The sequence below is a fragment of the Gordionus sp. m RMFG-2023 genome, chromosome 2 (assembly GCF_954871325.1).
Source record: "Gordionus sp. m RMFG-2023 chromosome 2, tfGorSpeb1-WG-v2, whole genome shotgun sequence".
NCBI classification, from domain to species: Eukaryota; Metazoa; Nematomorpha; class Gordioida; order Chordodea; family Parachordodidae; genus Gordionus; species Gordionus sp. m RMFG-2023.
In genome coordinates, this window is record NC_088776.1 from 12,880,141 (window position 1) to 12,897,774 (window position 17,634).

Here is a 17,634-nt window from a genome sequence, read left to right on the forward strand (position 1 = left end):
TGGTGAGTTACTGATATATGATAAAAAAAAAGTAAAACAAGAAATAGGGGAGATGATAATGATCAGCGGGATGTGCTGCATTTACAGAATAAAATACAGGCTTGTTTAGAATTAAGGAAAGGACTAGTAAAACTGAAAGTAGCAATCGATTGATATGGTCTGGACAGTTTGAACATCTTCCTGCTACCTATGAGCAAAATCTCCAGGCTTATATAATATTATTTTGGCTAAAATCGTAATCGGGACTTTTTAAAAATCGATTCGAATCGGGCTTTTTAATAACCCTGCCCTAGGATCATAATCGTTAAGGGTCATGCAGGTTATTTAAGAGTGGGCAACCGAGCAATAGGAATAAAATGGATTAACCGTGATTTTTTACACCCTTAATTAGATATCAATTTTAATAGTCTGTAAAAAATAATATTCATAAAATAATTTTATTAAAAGTATCCAAACTATTTTTTTTCATTCAATATAAATATTTAAAAAAATAGAATAACATTATATAAATTTTCAAAAAAAACAATAGAAAAAATAATATAAATAAATTAAATTAAAATTTTTTTTGATTTATTATGATAATCTTATATGAAAATAATTATGCAGGTTTGCAATTGAAGTGCCATGGAACAAATAATCAATAAAACCATGTCAAAATGTTTTAATTTTGAAATTATATCTTGAGAATATGCAAAACTAATTCGATTATGAGAGATCCTATATCGTTAGTGTAATTAAGAGCAGAATGTATGATAGGTATCAAATAATCATCAATTTCGGTGAGATAAGGTTGATATTTTTTGCCTAATGGACTTAGTTCATATCCAACCTAAACAAAAATAGTAAAAGTTTATTATCAAATTTTAACATTGTACTTTATTGGAATCAACAGTTATTCTTAAATTGATTTGATAAATATCTTCGGTTACCAACAAGGCTAATCTATTCACGATACAGTGGCAAAAGGCCTTTGACAGATCTTGAGCCAATTTATCTGCATCTAAACAGTCATTTCTAGGAAAACAAAAACGATTATTTTCTAAAAAATATTTGAAAACTGAAAATTTCATACTTTAAAAAAACCTAATAGTTAGTAATTTTTAATAGTGAATCCACAATATTGCCTATATAATTTATTTATGATTTTAAACACTAAAAAATATACTTGGCTAATAAGATGGCATCTGTTTTGATATAATATATTTCAACCAAGCGTATGTATAAATGCTTTTTGATATAATCGACAAAATAACCCCTGGGTTTAAAAGAGTTGACGTTTTGTAATTCCATGTCATCAATCAAACTTTTTATCCTTTAATGGAATAGCGAAAATGAATCAAATTAAATAACCAATTCCATTGCAAGAAGAAATAACAATTATAATAATTTTTCTTTTAGTAAGAGAATTAATATTAAAACTTTTACTCAAATGCTTTTAAAAATAGTATAAAACTTTATTAAATTTAAAAAAATTAAGATCTCTAGCTTGAAGGCTTATAATCGAAATAATTACTTTATTAATCCTTGGACTTTCTGTTTTTCTGACTCCCATCTAATAATCAATTTATCTTTATATTCGACACCATTCTCTGCATTATTAATATTTGTAATTTGTTGATCTTTAACGTCTTCCAATTTTGGGTTAATAACATTGTCATTAGAACTCTGTATAATAGAACTTTCCTCATTTTCATCGATCAAATCCTTGTTGACACTATTATAAAGAGTCAGTGGTTCGCTCAATAAACTATGATTTTCGACATAATAGTCCTCGTCAAAATACCAAAGGTCATTTCCAATCGAATTATCATTATAGTTGTTATGGTCATTAGTTGAAATTTGACTTAGGAGGGGTAACTCTTTTTTATTAGTACCAATTTCCTCTTGGGAAATTGTCCTATTCTTATCCGAATTTATAGTGGATATTGGAAATAAGGTTCTAATTGCGGATGATTCACTTATTTGTTATTAAATGATATAAATATATTATATCAACAATAAATTTTATATGAATAAAAAATAATTTTGATAATTAATAAAAACTTATACAAAACTAAATAATAGATTCAATTTAAGGTGAAATATATTACCCAAGAGTTATCTCTTTCATATCCTTCAATGCATTTGTTATAAGACTCAGATCCTGAGGTGTAACATGAACAATTATCCCATCTTCAACCAGACTGATTCTAACACAATTTTCTTTATGTTCAGGATGTGTTTGAAATGATTTTTTAAGAGATCCGTTGAATACTACAAAGGTAGCGGCAGTTGTGGTGTTTCCTTTTTTTTGTGATAATGATTTGATTTAACAAAAAAAATCCAAAATTTTTTAATCGAATTTTGAAACGATTATATTTTATATTGAATCTATTGAGAAATATATTATGTATTTCGCTCTAATTTTTTAGAGACAACGAAGAAAAGCATAATTATAAAATTATTATAGTCTTCGCCTTTTTTCGAAAATCTCAGATAGTTCACTTTCACTAAAACATTTAATTCTATCCACAATATTATAATCATCTTTTTTAAATTTTCATGAAAATTTTTTGGCAAGAAATAAAAATTCCCGAAATTCAAAACGATGATTTTGTCTACCTTCGTTCTCTTTATAAGGATTGACAAACCAATCTTTTCTATAGTGACTATCGGATTCGTTTTGTAAACAAAGAAGATGGGCGTGAACGGAGGAATCAAAATTTCCGGCAAAAGCCAGCACGTGATCGCTGCTCATTTCGTTTGCTACGTTAAATACCTTTCACAAAACATTTATAAACTATAGTTAAATGGGAAAAGATAGAAAATTTAAAGTGATATAAAAGAATTAATTTCTACTGATAATAAATATGAGATTTTAAAAAAAAGATAATCGCTCAACTCAAAGAATGTTCAAGTAAAGGATTTTTTTTAATTGGATTAAATAATTAAAAATTAAACAAGTATCTGAATTAAAAAACTCCTATCTAACATAATATATGGGTCTACTATATGAGAATACATTTAATTTTCATTATAACAACTAAGAATCTCATCCAAATGTTCCGTATGAAGTTCAAATAGTTTATTATGTGTTGATGAATGCTTTACATATAAAAATATGATTATTTTATATTCAAATTCCAATAGGGTGAATTTCTATTTAAATAAAGTTATTTTCGAATTATCCATTTGTATTTTTATTATATCAACTGAAAATCACATCTAAATGATCCAAATTAGGAAGTGCTCCCTGTTCACATCTTTTTTGAATGCCTAGCTTTTAACATTATAACGATTATATTATATTCAATCTTTCAAGTTAGCAGCTATCAATTTTCAAACCCTATCATCTACATATAATTTATAAATATTGGTCTACATGCTTTTAATTGGTTAATTTTTAGTTTTTGATTTATAAATTTTGAATATATCAGGAAAAATTTGAAGGGGGTTGACAAATGAATAGATGAGGATTATTGTAATGTTACGATATATCTAAACAAACAGCTTTTTTAAATAGTCTTTGGGCATCAGTTTTTATATCTCTTTTATTTATCATAATATTTCGCAGATTTGTTTAAGTTTATAATTTGCGAGGGATATAAATTATTTCAAATTTTATTGAATCTCTTATAGTTGAATAATGGAAATATGTATTTTAAAATTTTGCTTTAATATTTAGTATAATGTAAATTATATATTTTTAAAAATATATATATATTCTATTCTTACTTCTTTGAAATTAATCTTTGAAAGGGTGATAGTCACAGTTTTATCGGAAAGCGAAATGAATAAACCGGGAATTCTTCTCAGCGTATATTTGAAATTTCGGCAATCCTGCAAATCATAAATAATTAAAAAATTAATTATATTAATGTTCTATAAAGTAGAGAATTTAAAAGTGCAATAATGTAAGGTTTAAAATTTCACAAAACATGTCGTTTATTTTTCTTACAGCTAACAAGTTGATAATGGTGTGATTGATTTCGAAGAAAGTCGATTTTCTATCGAGAATCGATATGAGCGGATAAGGATAAGCTATGTATTAATTTTAAAAAATATATATGAAATATTACTCCATATAAAAAAATTTCAAACGAGTCAATTTACTTTTATATTCGAATCCTAGTCTAAACAATAGGCGCAATGGCAATAGCTTGGCCCAGGGTGTTTCCCATTTATGAATAAGTAGAGCGATTAAACAAGGGCTAACATTATTGTTATAATTTTTATTATCACAAAAATGATTGGTTTTAAATGGTAGGTTCGATAGACAGTGACATTTAGTTGGTTCGAAAAATAGTAAACCAGAATGAGAAGAATTATCCGAAAGTTTTAATTTTGTATAATTATTCGAAATTTCGGAACTTTTCGAGGAAGATTGTGTAGGCGTTTGTTTGGGCGAAAATTTAATGAAAGGCACAAAATCCAGGGTGTTAACTCCTTTTCCTATTTAAAAAAAATATACATATACTTATGATTGCTTTAGTAAAATTATTATAAGAAATAGTGAATTCAATTTTCTCAATTTAACGTGTAAACCTATAAAAAATAAGCTGCGCCATTTTAAATTGTTAGCCTTTTAAATAAACATAGGATTGTGTAGATATATTTACCCTTTATAGCGTTGACATAAATATTGTACATTTGGAACCCGAAATCCGAAATCAGATACTTAACGTTCTCCAAAACGTCCATGTTACATTTGTCGTTATAAATAGTCTGCTCGTCGTGAGCATAATTTCGGAGAGGAGTAATTGGAAACACGGCTATTATTTCTTGCTGCGCAACGTTACACATCCCGCGCGTGGCAAGGATTAAATAATCCTCTGTCCCGGGTTGGCAACAAGATACTGCGGATTTTATAGATAGTAATATTCAAATGTTAGTAATGACGAACCAATGGTTAAATTAATGATATATGTTTTAATTACTTACGCGGACTAACGATAAATTTATTAAAATGCACTCTGAAGTATCGAAAATACAGATCAACTGGTGGCAAGCCATTTTGAATTCCCGTGCAATAATTTTTTATAAATAAATGAAACTCGAACTTATTTTTAAAAAATGTTTCCAGTCTAAGTACCATTATGTGTCACTCACTATAATATATAATTTAGTTTAATAAAATTTTACATACATTTTAAAGTGATCTAATTGCCTGATTTGATTAAAGCACATTCTAGTAATTTTTTCAAAATTAAGAGTTTCCAAATTAGAAGTTTTACTCTTCACCTATAACTACTATAGTATATACCATAGACCTATGGAGGTAGCCATTTTCCAGCCCAAATTCTATATCTTAGCCCGGCCTGGGTTCTAAAATCGATTTCGAGGGTAAAAAATCCTCACTCAAAATTATTCTGATTTGTATATTTTGCTAAATCATTAAATATTGGTGTAGTTTTCAAGTCGAAAAAAATAAGAAACGAATGAATTTTTAAATAATTTTTCATGTGTTTTTTACAATAGTTAATTGATAAATTTTAGGTTTGTATATTTTTTTATGAACTAAAAATCATTATCTTACGATCGTTTATTTTGGCCAATAATTTTAGATTCGAGCAAATCGAAAGGGTTATAGAAGATGGCAGATCATCGGAAGATGTTGACGAATTAGTCGGAATGATACCTCGACTGTAGATATTCAAAAGATCGGAAGTATCAGAATTAAAGCGTAAAATGGGAGGCGGAATATGATGAATCGCGGGTAAAATTAGGAAAGTGGAATCATTGTTTACGTTAGCGTCATCTAAGGCAAACGAGAAATATTGTGGAAAAGTTAATTTAATATCGATATAAAAATCCATGAAATAAGTGGAAATTACCGAACATGATCTTTTTTCCCCTTTATAATAACAGATAGCCTTCCATCCATAACATGTTTTTTTAAATAATAAATCGTTTGCTTTTAAACATAAATCATGTCACCTTAATATTTATTGAAATCTAAGATCGATATCTTACAGAGATTTTTATATCATCTCCTACATTTTTTTTATATAAGATGACCGACACATCTTCATTTGATTCTTGATCCTCTTTAGGTCAATCACTGATAAATCCTTATCAAAATGTGCATATATATATATTAATCGCCTAGATATGTTGAATAAAAAGTAATCGCACTTGGGTTAATGATTGATTACCTTATAAAAGTTTCAACTAAATAATGTTTTTTTGTGAATACAGTATATTAATTAATTATTTATTAGTATATTTATCATATATCATGTGTTTTAGTCAATTGATATTCTTGGGTGCTATACCTTAATTTGTTATATTATTTAAGTAGGGGGAATTTTTTTCTGAGGAAGGGGGGAGATCTCAGTTAAACTCTTTTCCCTAAAAATTCAATTAAAAACTCATATTTAGTCTGGCCCAAAAAATTTATTTATTTTTATATTAAAAAAAATAAGCATTTTTCGAAGATAAAATAAAAATCTTTTAATTGCCTTATAAATCCCAGAGAACTCCTAATTATCATTTTATTTTAATAAAAGGGAAATTTCTATTTTATTTCTTTAGAAAATTTAAAGCCCAAGCTCGGCCAAACTTGCAGGAATCTAATTTGAATAAATTTACTAATATTATTGAAATTTGTTTAAATTTGCAATTTATGCAAAATGTTGATTTAGTTTTTGTTTATGAAAATGTATGCTTAAAAAACAAATTTAGAATATATGGTGACATTCAATTGTCCAATTTGAAATTAGTTATCCAAAATTTGTTCATTATAAAGGGGTTAATATCATCCTCGTGGTAAAAGAGAACATTTTGACCAAATGAATTAAATATTTCTAATATCTTATTCAAATTTTAATCCTATATAAATTAATAATAACAGTATGAACATAAATTGAATAGTTGAAATCAGTCTAAGTGATCAAAATAGAAAGCACAACGAAAATGGTAAATATTTGCAAATTAAATAGATTGTAAATTGGAATATATTTGTATGAAATCGTAAACTAGGACAAGTGCGGGTGTTAAAATAATGGCGCTCTAAACATTCATAATATATGAACATAATTAATAAAACTAAACAAGTATCCATATTTAAATTTATATTATCATTAATGTATATGAAAAAAAGTAGTTCTACAATCAATTTTTTCGCTAAAAGTAATCCAGTGGCTTGGTGGTAAAAAAAACGTCAGGCCATAGTCTAGTCTGGCGCTAAATATATTTATTTTATCCTATAATCTCTTCCCTACTATAATGAACCCAAGATTTGTATAATTAACAATTGATGGAGTCAGTGGATATGATACGATAAATGTAACACCAATAAAACAACAACTATTACTAGAAAAGTTCAGCTAATTCTACAACAAAAAGGTTCTGGTTCAGTTAAATATCTCTGAACCAGGTTCTAGTTCAGGGTTTGCAGTCCAGAAAAATAAGGACTTATAAAATTTAGTAAAAATATCAGAAACATGAGTTTTTTTAAATTTATTTTTACTATATTTAGCTTTTACCATAATCTTTTATCATAAAAATATTTTATCATTATAATTAGAATAATAAAAAATACAAATAAAAAAATTATATTATGTTTTTTTAAATTTTACAAGAGAATTATCATTATTTCTTCCAAAATCTAGATGTTATAATTAAAAGATCAATTTTTATGCCTAACTTTGATAGTGAATTGCAACTTTTCACGTAGGGGAGACTGGGTTTAGGTAAACCACGGGGTTTGGCAAATCACTCTCATTTTAAATTTAATAGACTAGAAGGTTTAAATTTTATCCTATGCATAAATAGGCAAAAAATCTTTTGAAATAATTAATTATTAAATTTTATGAGGTAATTCAAAAGATTTTTACATGACAGAATTTTAATTTTAAGTTATATAATCATTTATATAAATTAAATTTTATAGCAAAGTTTTAACCTCTTTTATATTTGAGTCATGACTATTTATTTTGTTTAGATATTATTTCAATCATGATTTGTCAATTTAGAGCTAGCGGGGTTTGCTAAGCCATACACGTCATTTATGGCAGTTAATAATAAAAAAAATTCTAAATCTTGAAAAGACAATTTGATGGCTGTTTATATTTAGGATTTATGCTAAGAAATCATAGTCTCTCCTTAAGCTCCTTATTTTTATATGCAAAATGTTTAATCAAAATTAAGTTTCAATATTTATATATAATTAGCTTCAATTTAAAAGATTATAATATTCTGAACAATAAATAATAAAATTATTCTATACGTATCAATAAAAAATATAGCTTTTCAATTCATTATGATCTAAAAAACTAATGGTTTAGGAAGCCCCTTGCAGTAGTTTGTCTAACCCCGCTATTGGGGTTTGTTAAGCAAAATTTCAACTTTTGCAAAAAATAAAATTTGAAAAATATGTTAATATTTTATAAATATTTATAAGGCAACTTTTTATAGAGTATAGTTATAGTTATCGATTCATATATAGTTCATAATATCTAAAAAAACACAGGAGTAAAATCGGTTCTACTGAATTAAAAGTAAACTAGATTTCCTAAACAATGTTTGCACATATCTACGAATTTTTGATTTGACAGTCGGCTTTTTAATTGGTAAAGTATCAAATTAGCTCATGACATCAATATATATTTTTTCAATAATTTCCTGACCAGATCTCCTTAAGTATTAATTTTTTTACTAAAAAAAAGTTGTGATGTAAGATATTTTTTAATCTAAATCTGTAAATTGAAATATTAGTATTTGGTATTTAATTTTAAAAATCGATTTTTTTGATTTTTTCATAAAATCACAAATTTTGCCAACCCTAGAAAATACCAAAGAGTATGAAAATAGGTGTAAGCTAAATCTTTTAACCATTGTACGTAATTATCTAAGTATTCCGACTATATCCTCCCTATATCCAAAAAAGCATTTCTCAAAACAGCTTCTTATAATGAGAGATGTGCCGACATCGATATTCAATTATCAGCCGATATATTTTAATTTTTACATAAATACCATTGTCTGATACTAAATATATAAATAATTTATCTTATTATTTTTTTTATTTGCTCATGAAGCAAAATCGTAATGACTATTCAATTTTTTTAAAATATATTTTGATTATTTGTCCTGAATGTAATTAATTTTTTGATGTATGTCATTTTACCAATATGTTTACTTAGGTTCATCTTGTTCTACCTAATCAAGGAAGCTTCCTAGATGAACAATGGTGGAATTAAATTTAATATTCCAGAAAGTGTATTTATATCAAATTTTAAAAAATTTAAGGAGAGATTTATGCTCACATCTTACCTGAAAATTCTTTAAAAGTAATTCTTTTGTAACTTTATTTTTTTTAAAATAATACTTTTTTACATGACTAACTATTATTGTTAGATATTTTCTTACAACTAGTGCTTGATAATAAAAAAAAAATTGTATAACATTTAATCATATCATATTAATGCAATATTTATGATTCAATATTTGGATTTATAAAAAAATTTTAATTAAACGTTAATAAAAAATTTTAATATTAATTTATGACACTTGGAAAAATTAGTTAAAATTTTGGGTGCATAAAATTTCTAAAATTTTGAGTTTTACAACAAATTTATTTTAGGGGTAAAATGTTTCTTACTATTCCTTTAGTGAGAAAAAATGATGAAAATTTTTATAAAAAATCAAAGCGTCTTTCTATAAAACCAAAAAAAAACTATTTATGACTAACTCCAATTTAAAAATGCATGGCGATTTTTATATTTTCATTGTCCATTTAATTTATATATAAGAACTGAGCCAATTACAATACAACAAAAACACGACCATATATAAAGAAAAATTGTCCCCAACAATTACAAAAATTGTTGTCGCGCAATAAGAAACCATCAATAAATAATAATGTGAACGACACAACCATACAGAGCAAGATGATATGTTATCAACAATTTACGTGCATTGAAGAAAATCCGAGTGGGAGCATTATGAGGTCACCATTCAACCATACGAAAGAAAGACAAAACGGCAACTCGATAGAACCAGTCCATAAATGTACAGATAGATCACTACCTATATCCATACTAATTCTCGCAAATGAGATTGAGTAAGAAAAAATGATGGGTGACAATGCGTAATTTTTTATGTAGGGTGTATTAGGGGGAGAGGCATGTGTCTTTGTTGCATTTTATTAGTTCAGTTCTTATATATATTTAAATGGACAGTAAAAATATATAAAATTCATATTCATACATAATTAAAATTGTAGCTAGTTATACTAATTGCTTTTTTAAAAATATTTTTGATACGGAGAATGAAGATATAAAAGATCCATCATCATGCATTGTTAAATTGCAGTAAGTTATAGATAGTTGCTTTATCATATTTTTTTGATAAATTATTTGGTTTTATAGGATGCACTTTGATTTTTATAAATAATATGAACAATGAATAAAAATTTCCGTAAAAAGTTATAGGTCTCAAATAAAAGTTTAGGTGTAGATAAAAATGCTGATAAGCATTAATATTATACTTATGAAGCCTATTAAAAATTTCAAAGCAAAATATGAACAAATTTTTGAAATAAAAAACAAAAAATTGTTTTTTCTACTTTTGGTCCTTATTAAATTTTATTAAAATCGTATTTAGCCCATTATAATATTAATAATTTAAATAAAACTAAAAAATAAAATAGCATAGTTTTAATTTTAATAGTACCATCTCATTACCATATAAAGATAATAAATATTACTTTAAACATCATATATTAAATTATTTTTAATAAGTTTTGTGTTTCTTTTTTTAAAAATGAATATATAATTATAAATATTCCTAATAACATACTAGATTTATATATACCATTTTATTTTCCAATTAAAATAATCAAAGATAGATCCAATTGTCTTTAGTCAATACCGATTCAGACACCGCCAGGTAGGCCTATTCAAAAATGAATAATTCATATTTGGTTCTTTTGAACAAATTGAACTATTTACTATTCATATTTATACCAATCGAATAAGAATATCGTATTCTACTATTATATGAATAGTTTTTATATGGATACGAATAGTAAATTATTCTAATCATTCAAAAGAAATTGAATTACATATTCGTAATAGGCCTACAACAGGATATCGGGCTGATATCTTGCAACGATAATTATAGAAAAAGAAATCACTGAAAGAAAAATACCCAATAATAATCATATTTTACCAATATACATGCCAAATTTTAAAAAAAATGTTTTTAATTGTAAAAATTATTTAAATAATCTTTAAGGAGTTGAATAATGAAAAATAAAAAAAACAGCCAATACCAACGATACCCGATATGGATATCAGTGCATTTATGATAATGATTTTGACCAAAGTGTAAGAAATTAAAAATAACTAAGCATGACATTTTTTTATAGAAAATGGAAGTAAACGTTTTCCTCAAATTCCTTTAAAAGAAATAGAAAGAAAAGCGTCTTGAGGAAGTTACCTATTCTATTTGTCATTATCATGACATCATATTTTTCTAAAAAAAATAGTCTCAAATGAAAACTTATCATTATTATAGGTTAATAAAGTATACTTTTATTAAAAAAAGGAAAAAAAGCAACATAGTATTAAAATACAATAATTTATAATTTGCAAATTTCAAAATACAAATTCAGTGAGACCGTGAGGCGTAGTGACCATCCAACCTTATAATAGTGAAAGGTCCATCATTGCCAGCCCCATATTATCTAAATCGCTCATAAAGCTATTCATTAAAGCGATAAAAATTTAATATGGCCATTGAAGAGGCGTTGTGTGGTCACCTTATAAGGAGGATATTGTCGTCGAACTCTATTATGTATATATATATCTAGGTAAATTTAAACTTTTAGGTCTCTTGCCATATTTCATTTTCGTTTTGGTGGTAGAAGACGGGGAAGCTTTGACCATATTATCCCCTAGGAGAGATAAGTCTCCGCCAGGCCGGACCCCATCAGAAAACATGACTTGCTTTTTAAGTTTATTATTATTGTTATTAGTATTTTGGTCTATTTCAGTGTTATCTGATTTACAACTAATGGAAGGAGATCCGTGAGATTTTGAGGAGGAATAGATGGATTTATCGCGGGTCGGATTGGAGGAAGTTCGATGATGGATTGTCGACGTAGAAATTTTGGTGTTAGAATCTTGATTTAAAAAATATAAATTTGTATATTTATGGCAAATACTTTAGTCTCTGCAAACATAATGGTAAGTATTTGCCTATAAAATAGTTTGCTAACCCCATTTTTTTACATATTGTTTAGATGGGATCAGGCCCTTCATCACTTTTTTTTATTCAATCATAATTTATCGGTTTGATTTTATTTAGGAGTTGCATCTAACACTATATTTATTTCAGCGCCCAAAATCTTGAAAAAAATTACCCAAGTTCGAACCTGAGACTTTTGAGGTAAAAAACAAATTTCTTTCTACTGAACCAATCCTGCTATTAAAAATTATGAAATTTAAATTCTATTATATAAAAATCAATTTTTGGCAGATGTTATGAAGGAGTCCTAACCTATCCATATTTTAAAGATCTGCAAAAGCCCGTATCAAAGTTCGGGCAGGTATGAGTAATTTTATATCAATTAAAAGGAAGAAAAAATCACATCATGGATCCTTAAAATAATTGGCTTCCTCATATTTTTGATTTCTTTTTGAAAATATTTTAAATAAAATACAACCAAAAATAATTTAGAATGATTAAAAATAAATAATTCAAAATCAAGCCGGGTCTGAAAATGGGCACCTCTATAGGTCTCTGATATTATTATTTATTAAATTTTCATCTTTATTTATACAATTCATTTCCTTATAAATAGTACGGTGCGTTATTTATTAAAGTAACGTTTATATAGCTACTTATAAATTATTTGATAACATTGGATCTTTCTTCAACAAAGAAATTCTAAAATTTGGGAATTTAAACATCAAAATCATATTATTTGTATTTATATGAAATATAAATATTGATCAAGTTTCTGCAGAGCTTCGAACCTTTAAATACGGCCGTTTAGTTCGTTTCGGTTTTTAATTTAAAATTTTATAAAGGATTTGTTCCATTTCGGTTTTTTTTGAAGAATCTCATATCGGTTCGGCTCGGTTTCGAATTTAAACGGTTCTTTCCGGTTTTATAAATTTGATTTAAAAAAAAATTAATCATTAACCATATTAACAATTTAAAATTAATTATTTTTAAAAACCGTTAAGACTCGATTTAAACCGGTTCAAGATATTTATAACAGTTCGGTTCGCTTTTTTAATATTATTTTCTTTATAACGCTTCGGTTATGTTTCAGAAAATTATAACACTTCGTTCCGGTTTCGTGGTTCGATTCAAAGCCTGTGTTTCAATGAATATATACTTTTTACTATTTTTAAGTATCCCTTGTTTGTTCATAACAGGGACATATACGACTGGCGGTGTAGCAGAGACTTTAGAATTCAACACTTGCATCATGGGAGGCAAGGTGGAGCAATATTGTTCTGGCTTAAGGGGGTCTGGAGATGAGAATGTTTTAACCGAATTATCATTGGGTAATTTATTAGTATTTGAATTGAAAATTTCGGCGTTATGAATTGTACGTGGCGAACTATTTTCATTATATTCGTAATTATTGGTGGATGTATTGGAAGGTGAAAAATCTTATTAGAAATTTGTATCAAGTAAAAATGTTTTTTTACAAAAGATATTAGTAATAAATGGTATATACATAAATTAGGATAAAGGAAGTAATTTATCTATATTTTTAATTAATGCATTAGACACACCACACCAGTAGACCTGTCATATTCTTAAAGTGAGTTTTGAAGGATTTTCAACAATTATAATAAAAAAGCCGGATTAAGCGGGATAAACGCAATCACATTTTATATAAGTATTAGCAGAGTTGTTAACGCTCCATAAAAGTAGCTAGCTCCCGCTTCCGTTACTAAATTTTTAAAAGGAGCTAGCTCCTGCTCCAAGTAATGGAGCGCCACTCCATAACCGCTCCTTTGATTTTCATTTTTTTAGAAGGTATGCGAAACAAAATCATATTTTTTATCAAAAGGTTTTATTTATATTAAATGATCTATCAAAAATTTATAATCTTTTATTAGCCTTTAAAAGTAATAAATTTTCTAAATTAGAATCTAAAAAACATCCATGCTTCTCCCCTATGACCTGTTTTGCAATACTAAATAAGCGCTCCACAGGAGCACTAGAGGGATGCGGGGTATTGTATTTTATAAAGATATTTTTTAATTCAGGTATAAAAAAGGAGGTTGAACAAGTAATGAGAAAATTAAAATAAATATTAAAATATATTTAAAAAAGCATCATATCTAACAACCCAGGCTCAACTATAATGAATTGCCCAAAAATAATTATAACCATTTTTAAAAAAATTATTCCAAAATTAAAAAAAATATAGTTATCATTTTGTATTTAAAAGAAAGGTTTTTTTACTTTTAAATGCTTTTTTAGATTAAAGCTGCTCACTTTTGAAAAGGAAATACTTTTACTTAAATACAAAAGGCATTTTGCCCTTAAATTTGTTTGATCATTTGGATCAACATCTTTTAGAAGTTTAAAATATTTTTTTGTATGATGGAAATGGAAATTCGATTTCTTCTTCTATGATCTCTAAATCCATAATATCTAAAACTGTTTTTTATTATATATCGATAAAATGAATATTAATATGAATTACAAGGTTTTCCAAAAATTTTCAATATAAAAATGAAAAACTTGACGTTTAATATTTAAAATGATTAGATGAAAAACCAATATAAAACTCGGTTCAACATTTATTAATGGATAAATTTAAATTAAATAAAATTTCATTTGTATTGAATTTTAATTAAAAAACTTTATTAATATTTAAAAAATAATTTAATTTATACCTTAAATTTAAAGGAGCGGTGGAGCGATGCTCCCCCACTACAGCACTAAAAGGAGCTAGCTCCCGCTCCTCATTTTTAAAATTGAAAAAATGTAGCGGCGCTCCAGGAGCGCTCCTTAACATCTCTATTGGTTATCTTTTTTGTCTAATTACGAATTTTATGAATATTTATTTGAATATATTTACTAAGTCAAAATATAAAAAAAAATTAAATAGTTTATCTTCGAAAATAAATTTCAACTCTTCACAATTCATGTTAAAATTCTGCTCTACCATCAATCCGGCTTCTAAAAAATCGAATGAAAACGAAAATTATTTTTTTACTAAAACTTATTCATTAACTAAAAATTCTCTCTGAGGCCGCATTTGAGTGGGGAATTGAGAATATGTATAACATATTTTTTCCAAGTTTATTGCTTGATTAGAGTTAAATTCCATCTATTTTTTTGATGAAATAAATCTGATAAACAGTTTTGAAGAATTTGGAGAGTATAACAAATTCTGCATATAATAGTCATTTACATTTTTAAGTTTATAGCTATCTACAATTCTTTCAATTCGAACTTGATTGTATCATTAAATGTCATATATAACTTTAATAAATTTATATTAATCTTATGAATTATATCCTTTTTCAATATATTGGATCAGTGGCTCCCTATAATGGGGGAGAAAAGGGAGGGTTGGAACAATTGCTTCTTAAAATTTGAATATTTTTTTAATTTAATTTTTTGTTTTACCACACTCATCCATATCCAAAAAATTTCTTCTCCAATTTCAAAATATGCCCAAAAATTTAGCAAAAAAATCTAAATGCTTAATTAATAATTGCATAATGCATAATATAAGAGACGCTAAATGGACAGACCATAATAGAAAAAGACATGGTAGGCATAATTTTGATATAAATAAAAGCTTTGAATAGTAGCTTTTAAAGACTTAACTAATTGGAAATTCGGAACATGTGTCAAATTGTATTTCAAAAAAATGAAGAGAAAAAAAAGGGAGAAAAAAATTACAATCCAAATTATATTCTAATCTATTGTCGTATAATAATATAAATATTCTCATTGAAACCATGAAAAATATGGTTATAAAAATATTAAGAAAGAGAATAAATTTAAGAGGTGTTTTTCAATTATAGTTGATGGTACATATGATGTTTCTAAATCAGAAGCAATAGTTTTGTTAGTAAGATATATTAAAAATAGTAACACTGGTCTTGATATTAAAAGATATAATATGCTAACTTAGTTCTATGAAGCTACCTCTCGAATTCGTAGTTGGGCAAAGCTAAGATTGTGCTTTAAACATGAGTGGAAGGATCATAGAAGTACAGGCTTCTATTAGAGCAGCTTTTATTTGGTGCTATTATCATCTATTAAATCATCATTGTTCAATTATGCCAATTGATAATAGAATTATTTTAGGGAACTTATATTAGATTCACGTGTATTTCAATGATGTTAAAAGATATACAGTGCTAAAGCATGTTAGAGTGATCTACTGACAAAATCACATTATGCATCAAGAATACCACTCGGTAATATTATCTTATTTGTTTAGATTTAACATGTTTATTTTATATTTATAGAAGCCGGCTATTATCATATAAAGCTATTATAAAATTTTTCTACTTTATAGGGCAACTTTGAAAAATTTAAGGGATTCTAAAGATTCTGCCACTTCTACCATAATTAGTGCACTTTCCGTTTTGGATAAAATATTGTAGATAAAAAGCTTGGCTTGTATAAAATTGCAAATCATTTCTAAGGATATAGGATTTGCAATAAATATAATTTAATTGGCAAAAGATTGCCTAATTAATTTGATAAATATAATTTAAATTATTGTCTTGTATTATTTTTTAATCCTGATAGATAATAAAAGTGAACTTTTGAATGTTTTTTCAAAGGCACAAGATTATATGAAGGGGAGAAATCTGCCTTTGGATTTTAAGTTATAGACTTCAAACATTACCTTCCAAAAAGGAGATGTATATACTTTCATTATTAAATATATTTTATTTTAGCTATAAAACCAGTTTATGCTGTACTTGATTTGACATTATGCATTTTAATAAAAGCAATGAGGAATCGATAAAATTTAAAAACACACCAAAAAGAATGGCGAAGAAGACATTCGTAGTAATGATATTGAGATGAGGATAACTGTGAAATTTACCAATAATTACAGTCAAGTTTTTGAAAAAGTCTAAGTTTCTAAATATTTATATTATGGCTAAAACGAGGGATTTAATTATTACACATGACCTGGAGTTTAAAGAGTCTATAAATTTGTCAGATTCTGAGATATTAAAATATTTATATTAAAACATTATTCGCTTCTTCTTCTGATGATTCCGAGATTTTTGATTCAGACTGGAAAAATCATTTGTTTATTTTACATTATCGTTTACTTTAAAAATTTTCTGCTTTTCCTAATTTATCAATTTTATATAAATATTTATTAACCATTCCTACTATCTCATGTACTACCAAAAGGGTGCCAAAAAATAAAGAACTCTTTTTTTCGTGGAGGTACTTTATGTTAAATTCAATTACTACTAATTATTAAAATCAAGAATTGAAGATGACAAATTAAGTTAATAAAATATATATTTAATCAAAATTATTCATAATATAAATAAAACTAAAACGTAGAAATATAAAATCAAAATAATAAAGTATAAATTATAAAACTAGCATTTTTCTTTTTCTTCCTTAATACATTTTCGCATTCACTATATATACATCACTAAAATTTACATACCAGATAAT

General features: G+C 26.2%; 1 protein-coding gene across 3 annotated transcripts in view; it reads right to left on the reverse strand.

The window, feature by feature from the left end:
* Window positions 1-574: 574 nt before the first annotated feature.
* LOC135923278 (zinc finger FYVE domain-containing protein 9-like) overlaps window positions 575-17,634 on the reverse strand; it is a 28,321-nt gene continuing 11,261 nt past the window's right edge. For 2 of the 3 annotated variants that reach the window (XM_065457942.1, XM_065457943.1), the window contains 13 exons: window positions 13,341-13,613; window positions 11,810-12,109; window positions 5,516-5,737; window positions 4,599-4,835; window positions 4,093-4,431; window positions 3,938-4,020; window positions 3,715-3,819; window positions 2,602-2,758; window positions 2,091-2,283; window positions 1,514-1,957; window positions 1,166-1,312; window positions 876-1,014; window positions 575-829 (listed from right to left, as the gene is read on the reverse strand). In XM_065457942.1, the coding sequence (XP_065314014.1) occupies window positions 674-829; window positions 876-1,014; window positions 1,166-1,312; window positions 1,514-1,957; window positions 2,091-2,283; window positions 2,602-2,758; window positions 3,715-3,819; window positions 3,938-4,020; window positions 4,093-4,431; window positions 4,599-4,835; window positions 5,516-5,737; window positions 11,810-12,109; window positions 13,341-13,613 (2,795 nt within the window). In that variant the 3' untranslated portion in view covers window positions 575-673. The remainder of the gene's footprint in view (window positions 830-875; window positions 1,015-1,165; window positions 1,313-1,513; window positions 1,958-2,090; window positions 2,284-2,601; window positions 2,759-3,714; window positions 3,820-3,937; window positions 4,021-4,092; window positions 4,432-4,598; window positions 4,836-5,515; window positions 5,738-11,809; window positions 12,110-13,340; window positions 13,614-17,634) is intronic. The other variant, XM_065457944.1, reaches the window with a different exon arrangement.